The sequence below is a fragment of the Mus musculus genome, chromosome 3 (genome assembly GCF_000001635.26).
Source record: "Mus musculus strain C57BL/6J chromosome 3, GRCm38.p6 C57BL/6J".
In the NCBI taxonomy this organism is placed as follows: domain Eukaryota; kingdom Metazoa; phylum Chordata; class Mammalia; order Rodentia; family Muridae; genus Mus; species Mus musculus.
In genome coordinates this window covers 66218755-66236838 of record NC_000069.6, presented here as the reverse complement: position 1 = coordinate 66236838, position 18084 = coordinate 66218755, and the positions used below count along the sequence as shown (strand labels likewise).

General features: G+C 43.0%; 2 protein-coding genes across 5 annotated transcripts in view; one reads left to right on the top strand and one right to left on the bottom strand.

The window, feature by feature from the left end:
- Nucleotides 1-18084, top strand: part of Veph1 (ventricular zone expressed PH domain-containing 1) — a 243417-nt gene that overhangs the window by 60136 nt on the left and 165197 nt on the right. The gene's annotated exons all lie outside the window — the stretch shown is intronic.
- On the bottom strand, nucleotides 11033-16952 carry Ptx3 (pentraxin related gene). Its single transcript, NM_008987.3, has 3 exons — nucleotides 16648-16952; nucleotides 15788-16189; nucleotides 11033-12247 (listed from the first exon to the last, which is right to left on the bottom strand). The coding sequence occupies exons 1-3, from the start codon at nucleotides 16775-16777 to the stop codon at nucleotides 11634-11636; spliced, it is 1146 nt and encodes a 381-aa protein (NP_033013.3). The 5' UTR covers nucleotides 16778-16952; the 3' UTR covers nucleotides 11033-11633.

Below are 18084 nucleotides of genomic sequence, written 5' to 3'. Positions count from 1 at the left end.
AATCCTATTACAAATATCCTGCCTGAGGATGCATGAGGAGTAAAAGATTTAATATAACATGGTAAGAAGTCTTTCCAATCGTGGTTCCAGAAATGGAGAGAAAAGGACTTCCGAGTGGCCAAGTGGCTGGCTTGCTCGGAGCTGATGCCTGTCACTCTGCACCTTCATAGACTCACCAGCAGATGATGCTGTGAGGTAAAGAAAACCTGCCAGCCTGTCTCTTCTTAAAAGCCTGCTGATCTTTTTTTAATTTTTATTAGATATTTTCTTTATTTACATTTCAAATGTAATCTCCTTTCCTAGTTTCCCCTCCAAAGAGCCCCTATCCCTTCCCCCCTCCCCCTGCTCCCCAACCCACCCACTCCCATTCCTGGTCCTGGCATTCCCCTATACTGGGGCATCAAGCCTACACAGGGCCAAGGGCCTCTCCTCCCAATGATGACCGGCAAAGCCATTCTCTGCTATATATATAGCTAGAGCCACAAGTTCCACCATGTGTTTTCTTTAATTGGTGGTATAGTTCCAAGGAGCTCTGGGAGTACTGATTAGTTCATATTGATGTTCCTCCTATGGGGCTTCAGTCCCCTTCAGCTCCCTGGGTACTTTCTCTAGCTCCTTCATTGGGGACCTTGAGCTCTGTGCAATGGATGACTGTGAGCATCCACTTCTGTATTTGCCAGGCATTGGCAGAGCCTCACAGGAGACAGCTATATCAGGCTCCTGTCAGCAAAGCCTGCTGATCTTACAACACAACAATCCTCAGGCTCATCGACTCATCCCTTTGTGATCTTTTTTGTTCCCTTGCTTATCGATGTTTTAGCACATGAGAAGGATGTGATAAAATATTTTAAGAAATGTCTTATTTCAAAAGTGATTGGATGAACCAGAAAATACTTTTATGTACAATATCAACTCTAAACATCTGTGTTTGAGGAGGGGTTTTGTTTTGTTAGATAATTTAAGACGCGTGAGGATTACTTGCGATTAGTTGAGCGTACCTGCTCATTGGTAAGCCAGTACTTGGTGGTGCCAGAGTTTAAACACTGGATTTCTGCCCTGAGGGCCTGCAACTTTCTTCTGCTCTTCAGCTTGATGGAGCCACAAGGATCAGTAACCTAGTGCCTTCATAGTCATAGAACCCGAGAATAATACAAGTCAATATACACTATTGCTTTTGTTTAAGGCTTTTACGCTTAGCCATGCTGCCTCTTAACTGGCTAAAGGACAATTTCAGAAATATATTATGTCCTGGAATATTTTTCAAAAAAAATAGAGCTTCCTAATATATGATTAGAGAATAAAATAAATAAAAAATCATAAGATCTTATTATTTGTCAATCTAATTGCCACTACTGTGAACTCAATTAAGCACCAAACTATAAAATTAAGCTCTGACATCCCATGATAGACACCTAATAATTAAATGTTCTAAATATAAAGTAATTAATACTTAAAGGCCAATTGCGACTGTAATAGGCAAGGAAAACATCAACTGTGCTTTGTTCATGTACACTAATGTCTCCCTACTAATCATACATAAATACACACTAGAGTGACCAGCTGTCCTAGTTTGCCCAGGGACATGGTAGTTTTAATAAGGCCAGAACAGGCCCAGAAAAATCAGGAAACTTAGTCACCCTACATTATACCAATAGATATTAACCTTATAGACAGTATTATATGTTAATAATGCATACATTTTCATCCTAATGACAGGATTTATGTTGTACCATTATTCTACTTAGCCATCATGTGATAATGCTCTCAATGGCATCATGGAGAATAAAACTATGTGCCATGGGGCTAAACCAAGGGATAATTTGTCTCAGCTCCACACATTGCCTATGTCTTCTTGGTGATACCAGTACATTCTAAAACTCCTTAAGTACTGTTAGGTTTTCAGTTAGCTTCCTGGGAATTTGTAAAATATGTTTTTTCATATGCACACTGGATGTTTTGAAAAAAGTAAAATGCTTTGTCTGTTTTTAAGGGTTTTTTTCCTTTCTAATAACTTGAGATTGCAACTGACAATAATGGATTTTAAAACTTAGAGTTGTATTTTTCTCTCATCTCAAAGAAGTGAAGGAGAAAGGAAGCCAGTGTGGTTTCATGGTCACCAGACACCTAGGCTGCTACTGTGATTGCTTTAAATCTCATGCTGTAATATGACAGCTGAACTTCCAGCCATTGTTATTGCATTCAAAACACACACAGAATAGAAAGGCAGAGAAATCACATAGACCACAATAGTTCATCAGTGAGCAGAGCTTGGCAAAGTAACACTGAAAAACATTGATGTCTTCTTAATGACTGTGTGTACCACTAACACTAGAACTCTCTCACATCAGAAAAGAGGAACAATTGAGATAAGGAAGAATCACAAGACCTAGGAGGCTATCTATCCATCCAGACTTACTGCAGTAGCTCATGAAATATCTGTATTTATAACCCAATGATGACTTTATTTTCTTCTATTTGTTTCTTCATTGCCCTCAATCAGTTAATTTGGTCTCTATCAATGCCAACCCATGATAGATAGTTACTAGTCAAATACTCTAACTATAGGATAATTAATACTTCAAGGCCAAATTTACTATAGCAAACTAGGAAATCATCAGCTGTGCTTAGCTTGTGTACACAAAATGTCACTGTACTAATCATACATATTAGAGTTGCCAGTACAATGTACAGTGAATATTGTCAGCATATGCATTTGTACTAATCTTGTCTCGTGTCTTCTGAGGTATTCAAACAGCTCTATTTCGTGTAGGCAGATGTAAAGAGAGCGAAAGCATACCTAACTCTCTAAGGCTGGGTCTAGTATTTCTTCCAGATGAGAATCCAATCAACGTAGAGAAGAGCTACATAAGAACTTAGCATGGGGCCAATGCATCAGAAATGTTGAGTTGTATAATTCCTAAGCGTGGAAGACTGGGCTATGTATCAGCTCGTAACTAAGTAATTTCGTTACAGACTCATAGGCCTGACTTTGTAGATTTCAAAAGTAGGATGAAGCTGTACACATTCTGTGAACATCCTCCAAACATAGTAGATCTGCGGTGCTTTATTTCTGGAAGACACTAGATCCATGTTCCTTTCGCTTACTGAGTAGATCAAAGCAAATGTCTAGGAACCTCAGCTGGACAGTTACAGATTTACCCATGGGCCTACCTCATGAGTAGGAAGTTCCCATGGTTCTTTGGCTATCTATTTAGGAGGATACATGCTCACTGTGATTCTACCGCACTTCTATAGCAACTTCACAGGCTTCTGGGATTCTTTGCATAGAATCCTCAAGACGAGATTGGTGGGGATTTTACCCAAACTCCTGAATGTGCAGGGTTCTCTGGCCTCTCCATTACTAAGAAGAAGATGGATAGGCCTTGCTTCTTGTCCAGATTCTTAGCCCTCTGACAGTCCTACCATGCATATCCAACTGATCACACATACCCTAGAAGATCTATGAGTGCACAAGATCTTAATTTACATAAAACGATCTTGGTCCGGGACCCGCCGAACTTAGGGAATTAGTCTGAACAGGTGAGAGGGTGCGCCAGAGAACCTGACAGCTTCTGGAACAGGCGGAAGCACAGAGGCGCTGAGGCAGCACCCTTTGTGGGCCGGGGACAGCCGGCCACCTTCCGGACCGGAGGACAGGTGCCCACCCGGCTGGGGAGGCGGCCTAAGCCACAGCAGCAGCAGTCGCCATCTTGGTCCGAGACCCGCCGAACTTAGGAAATTAGTCTGAACAGGTGAGAGGGTGCGCCAGAGAACCTGACAGCTTCTGGAACAGGCAGAAGCACAGAGGCGCTGAGGCAGCACCCTGTGTGGGCCGGGGACAGCCAGCCACCGTCCGGACCGGAGGACAGGTGCCCGTCCGGCTGGGGAGGCGGCCTAAGCCACAGCAGCAGCGGTCGCCATCTTGGTCCGAGACCCGCCGAACTTAGGAAATTAGTCTGAACAGGTGAGAGGGTGCGCCAGAGAACCTGACAGCTTCTGGAACAGGCAGAAGCACAGAGGCGCTGAGGCAGCACCCTGTGTGGGCCGGGGACAGCCGGCCACCGTCCGGACCGGAGGACAGGTGCCCGCCCGGCTGGGGAGGCGGCCTAAGCCACAGCAGCAGCGGTCGCCATCTTGGTCCGGGACCCGCCGAACTTAGGGAATTAGTCTGAACAGGTGAGAGGGTGCGCCAGAGAACCTGACAGCTTCTGGAACAGGCGGAAGCACAGAGGCGCTGAGGCAGCACCCTTTGTGGGCCGGGGACAGCCAGCCACCGTCCGGACCGGAGGACAGGTGCCCGTCCGGCTGGGGAGGCGGCCTAAGCCACAGCAGCAGCGGTCGCCATCTTGGTCCGAGACCCGCCGAACTTAGGAAATTAGTCTGAACAGGTGAGAGGGTGCGCCAGAGAACCTGACAGCTTCTGGAACAGGCAGAAGCACAGAGGCGCTGAGGCAGCACCCTGTGTGGGCCGAGGACAGCCGGCCACCTTCCGGACCGGAGGACAGGTGCCCACCCGGCAGGGGAGGCGGCCTAAGCCACAGCAGCAGCGGTCGCCATCTTGGTCCCGGGACTCCAAGGAACTTAGGAATTTAGTCTGCTTAGGTGAGAGTCTGTACCACCTGGGAACTGCCAAAGCAACACAGTGTCTGAGAAAGGTCCTGTTTTGGGCCTTCTTCTTCGGCCAGGAGAAGGTCCAAATACAAGATATCTGCGCACCTTCCCTGTAAGAGAGCTTGCCAGCAGAGAGTGCTCTGAGCACTGAAACTCAGAGGAGAGAATCTGTCTCCCAGGTCTGCTGATAGACGGTAACAGAATCACCAGAAGAACAATATCTAAACAGAGTCAACTATAACTACTAACTCCAGAGATTACCAGATGGCGAAAGGTAAACGGAGGAATCTTACTAACAGGAACCAAGACCACTCACCATCACCAGAACCCAGCACACCCACTTCGCCCAGTCCAGGGAACCCCAACACACCTGAGAACCTAGACCTAGATTTAAAAGCATATCTCATGATGATGGTAGAGGACATCAAGAAGGACTTTAATAAATCACTTAAAGAAATACAGGAGAACACTGCTAAAGAGTTACAAGTCCTTAAAGAAAAACAGGAAAACACAATCAAACAGGTAGAAGTCCTTACAGAAAAAGAGGAAAAAACATACAAACAGGTGATGGAAATGAACAAAACCATACTAGACCTAAAAAGGGAAGTAGACACAATAAAGAAAACTCAAAGCGAGGCAACACTAGAGATAGAAACCCTAGGAAAGAAATCTGGAACCATAGATTTGAGCATCAGCAACAGAATACAAGAGATGGAAGAGAGAATCTCAGGTGCAGAAGATTCCATAGAGAACATCGGCACAACAATCAAAGAAAATGGAAAATGCAAAAAGATCCTAACTCAAAATATCCAGGAAATCCAGGACACAATAAGAAGACCAAACGTACGGATAATAGGAGTGGATGAGAATGAAGATTTTCAACTCAAAGGTCCAGCAAACATCTTCAACAAAATTATTGAAGAAAACTTCCCAAATCTAAAGAATGAGATGCATATGAACATACAAGAAGCCTACAGAACTCCAAATAGACTGGACCAGAAAAGAAATTCCTCCCGACACATAATAATCAGAACATCAAATGCACTAAATAAAGATAGAATACTAAAAGCAGTAAGGGAAAAAGGTCAAGTAACATATAAAGGCAAGCCTATCAGAATTACACCAGATTTTTCACCAGAGACTATGAAAGCCAGAAGAGCCTGGACAGATGTTATACAGACACTAAGAGAACACAAACTGCAGCCCAGGCTACTATACCCAGCCAAACTCTCAATTATCATAGAGGGAGAAACCAAAGTATTCCACGACAAAACCAAATTCACGCATTATCTCTCCACGAATCCAGCCCTTCAAAGGATAATAACAGAAAAAAACCAATACAAGAACGGGAACAACGCCCTAGAAAAAACAAGAAGGTAATCCCTCAACAAACCTAAAAGAAGACAGCCACAAGAACAGAATGCCACCTTTAACAACTAAAATAACAGGAAGCAACAATTACTTTTCCTTAATATCTCTTAACATCAATGGTCTCAACTCGCCAATAAAAAGACATAGACTAACAAACTGGCTACACAAACAAGACCCAACATTTTGCTGCTTACAGGAAACCCATCTCAGAGAAAAAGATAGACACTACCTCAGAATGAAAGGCTGGAAAACAATTTTCCAAGCAAATGGTATGAAGAAACAAGCAGGAGTAGCCATCCTAATATCTGATAAGATTGACTTCCAACCCAAAGTCATCAAAAAAGACAAGGAGGGACACTTCATTCTCATCAAAGGTAAAATCCTCCAAGAGGAACTCTCAATTCTGAATATCTATGCTCCAAATACAAGAGCAGCCACATTCACTAAAGAAACTTTAGTAAAGCTCAAAGCACACATTGCACCTCACACAATAATAGTGGGAGACTTCAACACACCACTTTCACCAATGGACAGATCATGGAAACAGAAACTAAACAGGGACACACTGAAACTAACAGAAGTGATGAAACAAATGGATCTGACAGATATCTACAGAACATTTTACCCTAAAACAAAAGGATATACCTTCTTCTCAGCACCTCATGGTACCTTCTCCAAAATTGACCACATAATAGGTCACAAATCAGGCCTCAACAGATTCAAAAATATTGAAATTGTCCCATGTATCCTATCAGATCACCATGCACTAAGGCTGATCTTCAATAACAAAATAAATAACAGAAAGCCAACATTCACATGGAAACTGAACAACACTCTTCTCAATGATACCTTGGTCAAGGAAGGAATAAAGAAAGAAATTAAAGACTTTTTAGAGTTTAATGAAAATGAAGCCACAACGTACCCAAACCTTTGGGACACAATGAAAGCATTTCTAAGAGGGAAACTCATAGCTATGAGTGCCTTCAAGAAAAAACGGGAGAGAGCACATACTAGCAGCTTGACAACACATCTAAAAGCTCTAGAAAAAAAGGAAGCAAATTCACCCAAGAGGAGTAGACGGCAGGAAATAATCAAACTCAGGGGTGAAATCAACCAAGTGGAAACAAGAAGAACTATTCAAAGAATTAACCAAACGAGGAGTTGGTTCTTTGAGAAAATCAACAAGATAGATAAACCCTTAGCTAGACTCACTAAAGGGCACAGGGACAAAATCCTAATTAACAAAATCAGAACTGAAAAGGGAGACATAACAACAGATCCTGAAGAAATCCAAAACACCATCAGATCCTTCTACAAAAGGCTATACTCAACAAAACTGGAAAACCTGGACGAAATGGACAAATTTCTGGACAGATACCAGGTACCAAAGTTGAATCAGGATCAAGTTGACCTTCTAAACAGTCCCATATCCCCTAAAGAAATAGAAGCAGTTATTAATAGTCTCCCAGCCAAAAAAAGCCCAGGACCAGACGGGTTTAGTGCAGAGTTCTATCAGACCTTCAAAGAAGATCTAACTCCAGTTCTGCACAAACTTTTTCACAAGATAGAAGTAGAAGGTATTCTACCCAACTCATTTTATGAAGCCACTATTACTCTGATACCTAAACCACAGAAAGATCCAACAAAGATAGAGAACTTCAGACCAATTTCTCTTATGAACATCGATGCAAAAATCCTTAATAAAATTCTCGCTAACCGAATCCAAGAACACATTAAAGCAATCATCCATCCTGACCAAGTAGGTTTTATTCCAGGGATGCAGGGATGGTTTAATATACGAAAATCCATCAATGTAATCCATTATATAAACAAACTCAAAGACAAAAACCACATGATCATCTCGTTAGATGCAGAAAAAGCATTTGACAAGATCCAACACCCATTCATGATAAAAGTTCTGGAAAGATCAGGAATTCAAGGCCAATACCTAAACATGATAAAAGCAATCTACAGCAAACCAGTAGCCAACATCAAAGTAAATGGAGAGAAGCTGGAAGCAATCCCACTAAAATCAGGGACTAGACAAGGCTGCCCACTTTCTCCCTACCTTTTCAACATAGTACTTGAAGTATTAGCCAGAGCAATTCGACAACAAAAGGAGATCAAGGGGATACAAATTGGAAAAGAGGAAGTCAAAATTTCACTTTTTGCAGATGATATGATAGTATATATAAGTGACCCTAAAAATTCCAACAGAGAACTCCTAAACCTGATAAACAGCTTCGGTGAAGTAGCTGGATATAAAATTAACTCAAACAAGTCAATGGCCTTTCTCTACACAAAGAATAAACAGGCTGAGAAAGAAATTAGGGAAACAACACCCTTCTCAATAGCCACAAATAATATAAAATATCTCGGCGTGACTCTAACGAAGGAAGTGAAAGATCTGTATGATAAAAACTTCAAGTCCCTGAAGAAAGAAATTAAAGAAGATCTCAGAAGATGGAAAGATCTCCCATGCTCATGGATTGGCAGGACCAACATTGTAAAAATGGCTATCTTGCCAAAAGCAATCTACAGATTCAATGCAATCCCCATTAAAATTCCAACTCAATTCTTCAACGAATTAGAAGGAGCAATTTGCAAATTCATCTGGAATAACAAAAAACCGAGGATAGCAAAAACTCTTCTCAAGGATAAAAGAACCTCTGGTGGAATCACCATGCCTGACCTAAAGCTTTACTACAGAGCAATTGTGATAAAAACTGCATGGTACTGGTATAGAGACAGACAAGTGGACCAATGGAATAGAATTGAAGACCCAGAAATGAACCCACACACCTATGGTCACTTGATCTTCGACAAGGGAGCCAAAACCATCCAGTGGAAGAAAGACAGCATTTTCAACAATTGGTGCTGGCACAACTGGTTGTTATCATGTAGAAGAATGCGAATCGATCCATACTTATCTCCTTGTACTAAGGTCAAATCTAAGTGGATCAAGGAACTTCACATAAAACCAGAGACACTGAAACTTATAGAGGAGAAAGTGGGGAAAAGCCTTGAAGATATGGGCACAGGGGAAAAATTCCTGAACAGAACAGCAATGGCTTGTGCTGTAAGATCGAGAATTGACAAATGGGACCTAATGAAACTCCAAAGTTTCTGCAAGGCAAAAGACACTGTCTATAAGACAAAAAGACCACCAACAGACTGGGAAAGGATCTTTACCTATCCTAAATCAGATAGGGGACTAATATCCAACATATATAAAGAACTCAAGAAGGTGGACCTCAGAAAATCAAATAACCCCCTTAAAAAATGGGGCTCAGAACTGAACAAAGAATTCTCACCTGAGGAATACCGAATGGCAGAGAAGCACCTGAAAAAATGTTCAACATCCTTAATCATCAGGGAAATGCAAATCAAAACAACCCTGAGATTCCACCTCACACCAGTGAGAATGGCTAAGATCAAAAATTCAGGTGACAGCAGATGCTGGCGAGGATGTGGAGAAAGAGGAACACTCCTCCATTGTTGGTGGGATTGCAGGCTTGTACAACCACTCTGGAAATCAGTCTGGCGGTTCCTCAGAAAATTGGACATAGTACTACCGGAGGATCCAGCAATACCTCTCCTGGGCATATATCCAGAAGAAGCCCCAACTGGTAAGAAGGACACATGCTCCACTATGTTCATAGCAGCCTTATTTATAATAGCCAGAAACTGGAAAGAACCCAGATGCCCCTCAACAGAGGAATGGATACAGAAAATGTGGTACATCTACACAATGGAGTACTACTCAGCTATTAAAAAGAATGAATTTATGAAATTCCTAGCCAAATGGATGGACCTGGAGAGCATCATCCTGAGTGAGGTAACACAATCACAAAGGAACTCACACAATATGTACTCACTGATAAGTGGATACTAGCCCAAAACCTAGGATACCCACGATATAAGATACAATTTCCTAAACACATGAAACTCAAGAAAAATGAAGACTGAAGTGTGGACACTATGCCCCTCCTTAGAAGTGGGAACAAAACACCCATGGAAGGAGTTACAGAAACAAAGTTTGGAGCTGAGATGAAAGGATGGACCATGTAGAGACTGCCATATCCAGGGATCCACCCCATAATCAGCATCCAAACGCTGACACCATTGCATATACTAGCAAGATTTTATCGAAAGGACCCAGATGTAGCTGTCTCTTGTGAGACTATGCCGGGGCCTAGCAAACACAGAAGTGGATGCTCACAGTCAGCTAATGGATGGATCACAGGGCTCCCAATGGAGGAGCTAGAGAAAGTACCCAAGGAGCTAAAGGGATCTTCAACCCTATAGGTGGAACAACATTATGAACTAACCAGTACCCCTGAGCTCTTGACTCTAGCTGCATATGTATCAAAAGATGGCCTAGTCGGCCATCACTGGAAAGAGAGGCCCATTGGACACGCAGACTTTGTGTGTCCCGGTACAGGGGAACGCCAGGGCCAAAGGGGGGGAGTGGGTGGGTAGGGGAGTGGGGGTGGGTGGGTAAGGGGGACTTTTGGTATAGCATTGGAAATGTAAATGAGCTAAATACCTAATAAAAAATGGAAAAAAAAAATTTACATAAAACATGATGAGCTCTTTCATTTTCTAGTTTTTCTGGTAACTTGATTGGGAAGTTCTTGAATATGAATTTTGTAGATAAAAGCTTTGTGTGGCAATGTCGAGAGCTAGAACATGCATCTGACCATTGCATACATGTGCCATGTGTACATGGAGAGCTCAGATTATACATGTTTGTTTGTGTTACAACAGGGCAGAAAATTGTACAAGCTCACAGACTCATTAAGTCATTTCTTCCTCTGCTCCTCAGTTGAAAACACTAAAGCCCAAAGAGATGAATGCATTTAGCTAAGACCCTATTTCTTACAACCTGTAGGACACAAAAGCTTATAGCAGCAGTAGAGTTTGCTTCTAACTATATAAACTACTGCTGTTTTCATAGCAGTCTCTGAAAACAACTTACCTACTCTAAATGAACAAATGTGGATTTGCTTCAATCCCGCTCTTAAACTTAAGTTTTGAGGACACGGGCTAGCTTTATAAAACATTTTATTTACAGTAGACTTTTACAAAAATAAAATTAATACAAATACATTTCACAATATAAATTACACAACTACCTTCTCCCAAATGGAACATTGGATTATAACACGTAAGCTACATTTATGTTCGTTAATAAGTCACTTTGTGGTATAAATATGGTTTTCTCATCATCTCTTTTGTCACAAAATACACACCAGAAAGAATGAACAATGGGCAACAGAGCTTGTTTTGTTATTCTTCCAATATAAAAATGTCTCTGGCCAAAATAAAATTAACCAAAATAAAAAAAAAAAAAAGTCACACAATCGTCCCTCTGTTCAGAGTCCAGTCCTGTTTAGTTATCTGAGGGTTTATCTGACAGAGGCAGACATTAATCTGAAAGCACCACAGTATAAGGCTTAGTAACAACATCCCGGAGCCCTCTCTCAAGCCTTCCCTTCAACTGTGTATTCAGTATTTTGCCAAGATAAACAAAGACAATCTCAAGTCTCTCCTTCATTCGTCTATTACGCACCGAAGTTTTCAGACTTTTCCAACTGGCATATTTAAAATGTGAGTCTCCTTTGGCTTCAAGTAGATTTTCACAACACTTAAGAAACATACTGGGCTCCTCCGTGCGCCTGAATCTCTGTGACTCCCCACCCGACGACATTTCCCCGGATGTGACAGGATTCGACTCCTCCACTGGCCCGTATCTCCTCCTCGCTGAGAACCCGATCCCAGATATTGAAGCCTGTGATTCTTCCAGAAAATGCTAATGATTCGTCAAAGCCCCCACCTACACAGCAACCATTCTTTTCTTGGCCAATCTGTAGGAGTCCACCCTCAGGAACAGAGTGACTTTTGGCCATCTCTACAGTGGTAGCCACCAGCTCCCCGTTTGCCCACAGGGACATGCTCCCCTGCTCTGAACTCCAGGTGCCACACAGGTGGGACCACCTCCCCAGGGACACCACAGTGTCTGCAGCCAGCTTGTTCTCCTTTCCACCCACCACCAACACTAGGGACTGGGAACTGAGGTACAGCTGAATCTCATAGGGGTTCCACTTTGTGCCATAAGAAAACAGGATGGTTTTGTTTAATACATCTGTGGCTTTGACCCAAATGCAAGTACTAAAAGATTCAAGCTTCATTGGTCTCACAGGATGCACGCTTCCAAAAATCTTCTTCGAACGCATTGGGAAGAAAATTGCTGTTTCACAACCTGGAGTAGCAAGAGAATACAAGGGGGGTGGATTTCAGTTCCAGAGTTATTTTGATATTCAGTTATATTAACTATATTTGATAACTATATACACTGCTGTGTTATGACTCATGGGGCCTCCAGTCTGATCTCTACAGAGCAAAGAAAGTAAAAGTAAGGAAGAAAAGCTTGGCTTATTCAGTAAAGCAACTAAGTAAAGACATTTGCAAACAGAAAGAAAGTGCCAACTCAACCCACAAATAACCAAAACTATGTTGAATAATCATTTCCCATTCAATCTGCTTTTCTTTCTATGTCTTTTATTGAACTGTTGAATCACAATTTCAGAAGATTCTATTGTTTCTAAGTACTTTTTAAGAAACTATTCTATTCCCTTCTTAGCTTTGCCATGATCTTAAAACAGTAAATCTATAAAAATCAATGGACCTAGCTCAGTCTAGGTAGCCATTATCAGCACGTCTTTTAAAATAATGTTTTAGAAGAGCCATGTCACTAGGGAATACAGTTTCATATACCATATGATCTTGGATATTGGTACCTTTTCAGAGTTTATAGGAAACTACAGTGTCTTACCATTATTATTGGCTGTGTGAAACAAGTCCTCATGTAGCTTGGACTGACCATTGTACATATAGCTAAGGATAACTTCTAGCTTCTGACTCTCCTGTCTCCACCTTCAAGGGACTGAAATTACTGCTGTGCACACCAGGACCACTTGCAAACTGAGCTTTGACAGGAAGCAAAGTGTAGTAATGATGACTGGTGTTTATCAGGTACTTCCTATGTCCCAGATAGTGTTCTAACCAATTTGTCCATCACCTTAATACATCTTCATACTTGCTTTTGAAGTCTTCTTAATCCCAATTTATGGGTGGGAAAACTGAGGCAAAATAACCTATGCTTCTGTAGTAGCTAAATTTTAAAGCTCGGGCTTTAGTTTGGTTGGTCTGCTGGCAGAGGCCAACACATTATATTGCCTCTTAATAGAAGACCTGAATTCTGAATAATTTACTGCTAGTGAGAATCATACAGGTTTTGATGAAGTTTATAATCTTATCAGCCTTTAGTGTTGTCTATACTTAAGGGGGGATATGACCCAGGACTGCAAGTCTGTAAGTTACAAGTATACTGCACTCAAATCTAGGCAGGCCAAGAATATGCTTTTAAACTTATAAATTTTATAGTCACACCACTATAGAAAATGCTTTTAAAAAGGGAATTTTTCTGAAGACTTTTATAAGAGATTGTGTTTCTGCTGAGAACATTCAGAAGACATGGGCCTTGAACATGGACACGAGACTCATCTACCCAACCTCTGCTGCTCTTGAGGCTGCATCCCCAGATAAGATGCCAAGGTGAAGACTTGGGAAGTGCTAAGGCCTTGAATATAGGGGTTCTGCTTCTCGGTGTATCTGAAAAAAACTAAGGTAGGCTAGATGTTCTCTTTATAATAACCCAAAGGAGATGCTATGAGGAAGCTTTGAAAAGTCACTCCCAGAACATTTAAGCACTAGCTGGTAATTCAGTAGAACATGTGGATATCAAATGTCCTATAAAGTTTAGTAAATTCCCATTAGTGGCTCCGAGCTAGGCTCAGTCCAAAAACTATCAAACAAACATAGACCATATCTTTTAGTGATAGTCAAAGAAAAATTGAAATATAGAAAAATTGTATAAGAGCAACCATGGTAGCAATGCCCCCAAATGATAACAGAACTCTTTAAAAAAATTCTAACCATTCATGAAAAAAATTTAAATGAGGCATTTTCAAGGTAGGATTCTTCCTCTAGCTACAACAATTCAATCAAATAATGATTTTGGAAACAAAAGACTCATTTCTGTGCATTTGGAATCTCCTGGCCTCTGTAAGTTCAAAATACAGTCCAAGGGGGCATTGACTACAACCTAATTAACTGCCTTCCTGTTTAAATAAGGCCAGGCAGTGCAGATTACATTCCAGGGCTGCCCATGACTGTCTCTGGGAGACCCAGCATCCCTGTCGGCCATGGTAGCTACCTGAGTTCATGCCGTAAAGTAGTATGTTAGCAGATTGTGTGGGGTTCTTGTGCAGAACAGTGAAGGAGGCCCTTGAGACGTCTTTGAAATGTCAGGAACTCTCTCATGAAGTGGCTTTCAACTAATAAGTCTTTGTAATTATATTATCAGAGACCAAGCAAAATGAAAACCAGGTTCTTAGGAGGCAGACCACAACATAATTAGGTGTCCTCTGGGGACCAAGTTGGCAGGAGAGAAAGAGAGGACCAGTCAAAGACTGTAGGTGCAAGTATGATTGGCTAGTAAGCACCAACAACAGTTTAGAATTCGGAAATGTATACATTTTCTAACAGATGAGGAGACAAAGTAATTCTTCCTTTAAGGGGCACATTATATGTGCATGACTCTACAGAGCTTGCAAAACAAACAAACAAAAAAATCCATGCATTTAAAATTGTCACAAAGTTATCACATAGAGGGTTTGCTTTAGGGTTGATTTATGCTTTTTGTCTGAAGAATTGTGCTTTGAACTTAAGGGCATGACCCCTATAGCTCAAGTAGATAGGAGGGACTGATTGTAGGATAGTTTCTATAAAGGAATGAACTGTGCTCTGGAGTGTCCTTCCTCCTACCCCATCCAATAAGCTTCATTTCATTGGAAATATGGCATAGGGTGGTATTGCTTGTCATTGTTTCTGAGACTCATGAGGAGTACCAGGGCTATTTGTCTGCATAGGGCACTAATTTTCTAGAATAATCTACAACAAAACATCACTGCTCCCGTCAGAAATTTGACTTAAGAACCCGAATTACTAGGCTCCAATGTTCTTCCTGTTTTGTTAGCTTTTAAGAGTATACCAAAGGGGCCCTCATCAGTTGGGAGTTTTATGGAGTTCATGTGGGGCTTTGACAAGTTGCACAGTCTGAATAGTCCCTTTCTTGTGTGGTCCTGGGGGACTGGATAAAGCCGTCATCTACTCCCTCTGACTCCTGCGCCTGACTTTATAAAGCATGCCCCCCTTGACCTTCACTGTGGAACTAAACTGGGATGAGGGAACCCTGAAGGGATTCTGCTGAGTCTGCAGGAGATCCAATTAGGCTCCAGTCAACTCAGAAGGAGCAGAGGGGGAGGAGTCGGCCAAGGGGCTGGGAAAGTCGCTGAAGTTAGCCAGGGCCCTGAAATAGTCGGAGGAAACAGGAGCTGGCCTAAAGAAAGTGACGGGATAAAATTAGAAGACTTGGAAATCCCTAACGGAGGGACTCGGGGCAGCGAGGAGGGTCACTGTTAAACACCTGCCAATGGACTCCTTCAATATCTGGTCGGATCCGGTATCAGGAACCTCTGACGTCAACTTCCAGACTGATGGTTTAAATCCTCGTTTTTTTCTTTTGGGTTCCTCGGGCTTGGAAATACTTTTAAAAGGCAATGAGCCTGCCTGGCGTGGTGTGAGCTCTGTGAGTGTGCCTATGAAAAGTACTGGGGCTCTGAGTGTGAGGGTCCCCACAAAAGCTTGCCTCTAGGGACAGAGCCGACCGTGGGCTTACCTGCGGGCAGCCAGTGGCGGGCGACCCAGCTCTGCACGGCGCTCAGGTCGGCGCGCGTCCGCCGCAGTTCCTCCAGCACAGCGCCTAGGCCAGGCACTGTCGCCTCGGGTCGCCGCGCCTCCGCGTCCTCCAGGCGCGCCAGCCTGAGGCTCGCGTCACGGCTCTCCTGCAGCAGCGGCTCCAGCGCCCGCACCAGCCTGGCGTCTGCGGGGCCACCGGCTGCGCACGGCCTCGCCATGCCGCCCGCCAGCCGCCCCAGCTCTGCCCGCAGCCGCTGCAGCTCTCCACGGAGGACGTCGTCGGTGGCCTGCAACAGCATGCCCTCCCGCATCTGCGAGTTCTCCAGCATGATGAACAGCTTGTCCCACTCCGAGTGCTCCTGGCGGCAGTCGCATGGCGTGGCTAGAACGCAGGACACACACAAGTGTTATCAGCTTGTCCTGGGTGGCCATGGGTTGCACTCTTGGTGACTCCAAGTTTCAGCCTGTCCCCAGCAACCGCTCTCCTTCTAAGGATAGCTCTGAAAACAGCGTGCGTGTAAACTCAAAGATGACACAGGACTATTCTTTATAGGACATGTTAAACTAACTGAGAAAATGCCATTAATATAGCTAAAAACAGTTAAAGATTTCGTATAACTTAACTCATCATAAATGTTACAAAAATAATTTAAAACCTCTGGCTTTTCTCAGATAGTCCTTGCTTTCTTGCTTTCCTTTTTTCCCCCAGTCCTTGCTTTCACAAATAAAGTATAATTTTAGCTTGCTTCATTGGCTATCTATGTTAATTATGTTAATCGCGCCCCCCAAAAAGTGAGTTATGTAGTTTTGATACGCTGAGAGAGTTAAAAATGAACTTACGGTCCTCGGTGGGATGAAGTCCATTGTCTATTTCGTTGTCCAAATTCACATACATGAGCTCGTAGTCATCCGAGGTCTCAGCCACTACTGCAGACCAGAGAGCACAAAGCAGGATCGCAGGGAGGTGCATTGCTGGAGAGGCGAAATTTGCTTCGCAGCCGCAGGGGAAGAAGCGAGACTCTACAGTGATCCGAGTTTGAGCCCGGGAGAGATAGTGTGAGGCAGGAGTGAAGCCCTTAATAAACGCTCCAAAGCATGAGCGGGATGAATGACTAATGTCGGTGGCACAGCGCGAGGGAGTTCCCCTGGATTTGGGGGAGGGGGTTGGGTGGGAGGGCAAGGGAGCTGAAGAGGTTGCACAATGTTAAACCACCGAGGTCCACACTGCAGGCAGATTAATTAGAGGCGAGTCAGGGGGAGAAGGGGAGGGAAGCTGGACTTTTCTGGTGCCCCTGAGGATTAGTTGCTGTAACCTGAAGTGCTAGCGCTTTGGGGGGTGAGGAGCACAGAGGTACAGGGCGAATTATCATTTTGGCATTTGGTGTGAGCTTTCATTACTCCACAACCCCTGAAGTTATGGAAAACTTTTTTTTTTCACTTTTCCTTTGGATACTTTCTCAAGACCAAGCTATAGAAAATGATTCCGTGACTCCAAAATAACCCATTAAGAATTTTTATGACTCTAGAAGTCAATCTTGACTAACTAGTCTTGACTCCTCTGGTGGAGCAACTAAAAAACACAGTATGGCTGGGTCAAAACCCAGTAAAACAGGAAAGTGAGGGCGGGAATATAGTGGCTTTAGGTGCTTGGGTATTCTTGACATATCCTATCAAGGTCCTGTTTTAAATTTACATTAGTGACTGTGTGTGTGTGTGTGTGTGTGTGTGTGTGTGTGTGTGTGTAAAACCTGCCCCCTCCCCCAGTGCAAAGTACCTAGATAGGTGTTGATAAGTCATAATAATAGTGATAAAAAATTAAAACATTTGAATAAACTCCAAATAAAGCAAGATCTAAAAAACTACACAGATCTAGAGGGAACCACTCCCAGAGGATACCCCTGAGCTGATACAAGTCTCCAATATACAAAGGAGATGGAGGGGGAGGGTTACCAGTCACATCCTGATCATGATGGCAGGGCTACTACCCTCAGGCCAGGCCTCTCAGAAGGCTGCCTCTTGGATTTCCATAGGTAAATTCCTCTGCTCCTGACAGAGACTCATGAGTGGCTTTCCTGGCCTGAGTGCCCTCACGCATCTGGAATGCACATGCATGTACCATCCACCACAATAAAAATGAATCCACAGTTAAACATAGCTAGACACGGAGGGAACAGGGCATCATAAGCATGAATCAACACAAAGTCAAAAGGCATCAGGCCCCTGCTCAAGAGCTTCACTTATTTGAGATCACGGCTAAAGACAGGGTATGTTTGAAAC

Coding starts and splice junctions, on each gene's coding strand:
- Ptx3 (NM_008987.3), bottom strand. CDS start 16,777: ATGCACCTCCCTGCGATCCTGCTTTGTGCTCTCTGGTCTGCAGTAGTG. Junction 16,190..16,647: donor ACTTCATCCCACCGAGGACC/GTAAGTTCATTT, acceptor CCTGCGTTCTAG/CCACGCCATGCGACTGCCGC. Junction 12,248..15,787: donor CCGCCACTGGCTGCCCGCAG/GTAAGCCCACGG, acceptor TTGCTACTCCAG/GTTGTGAAACAGCAATTTTC.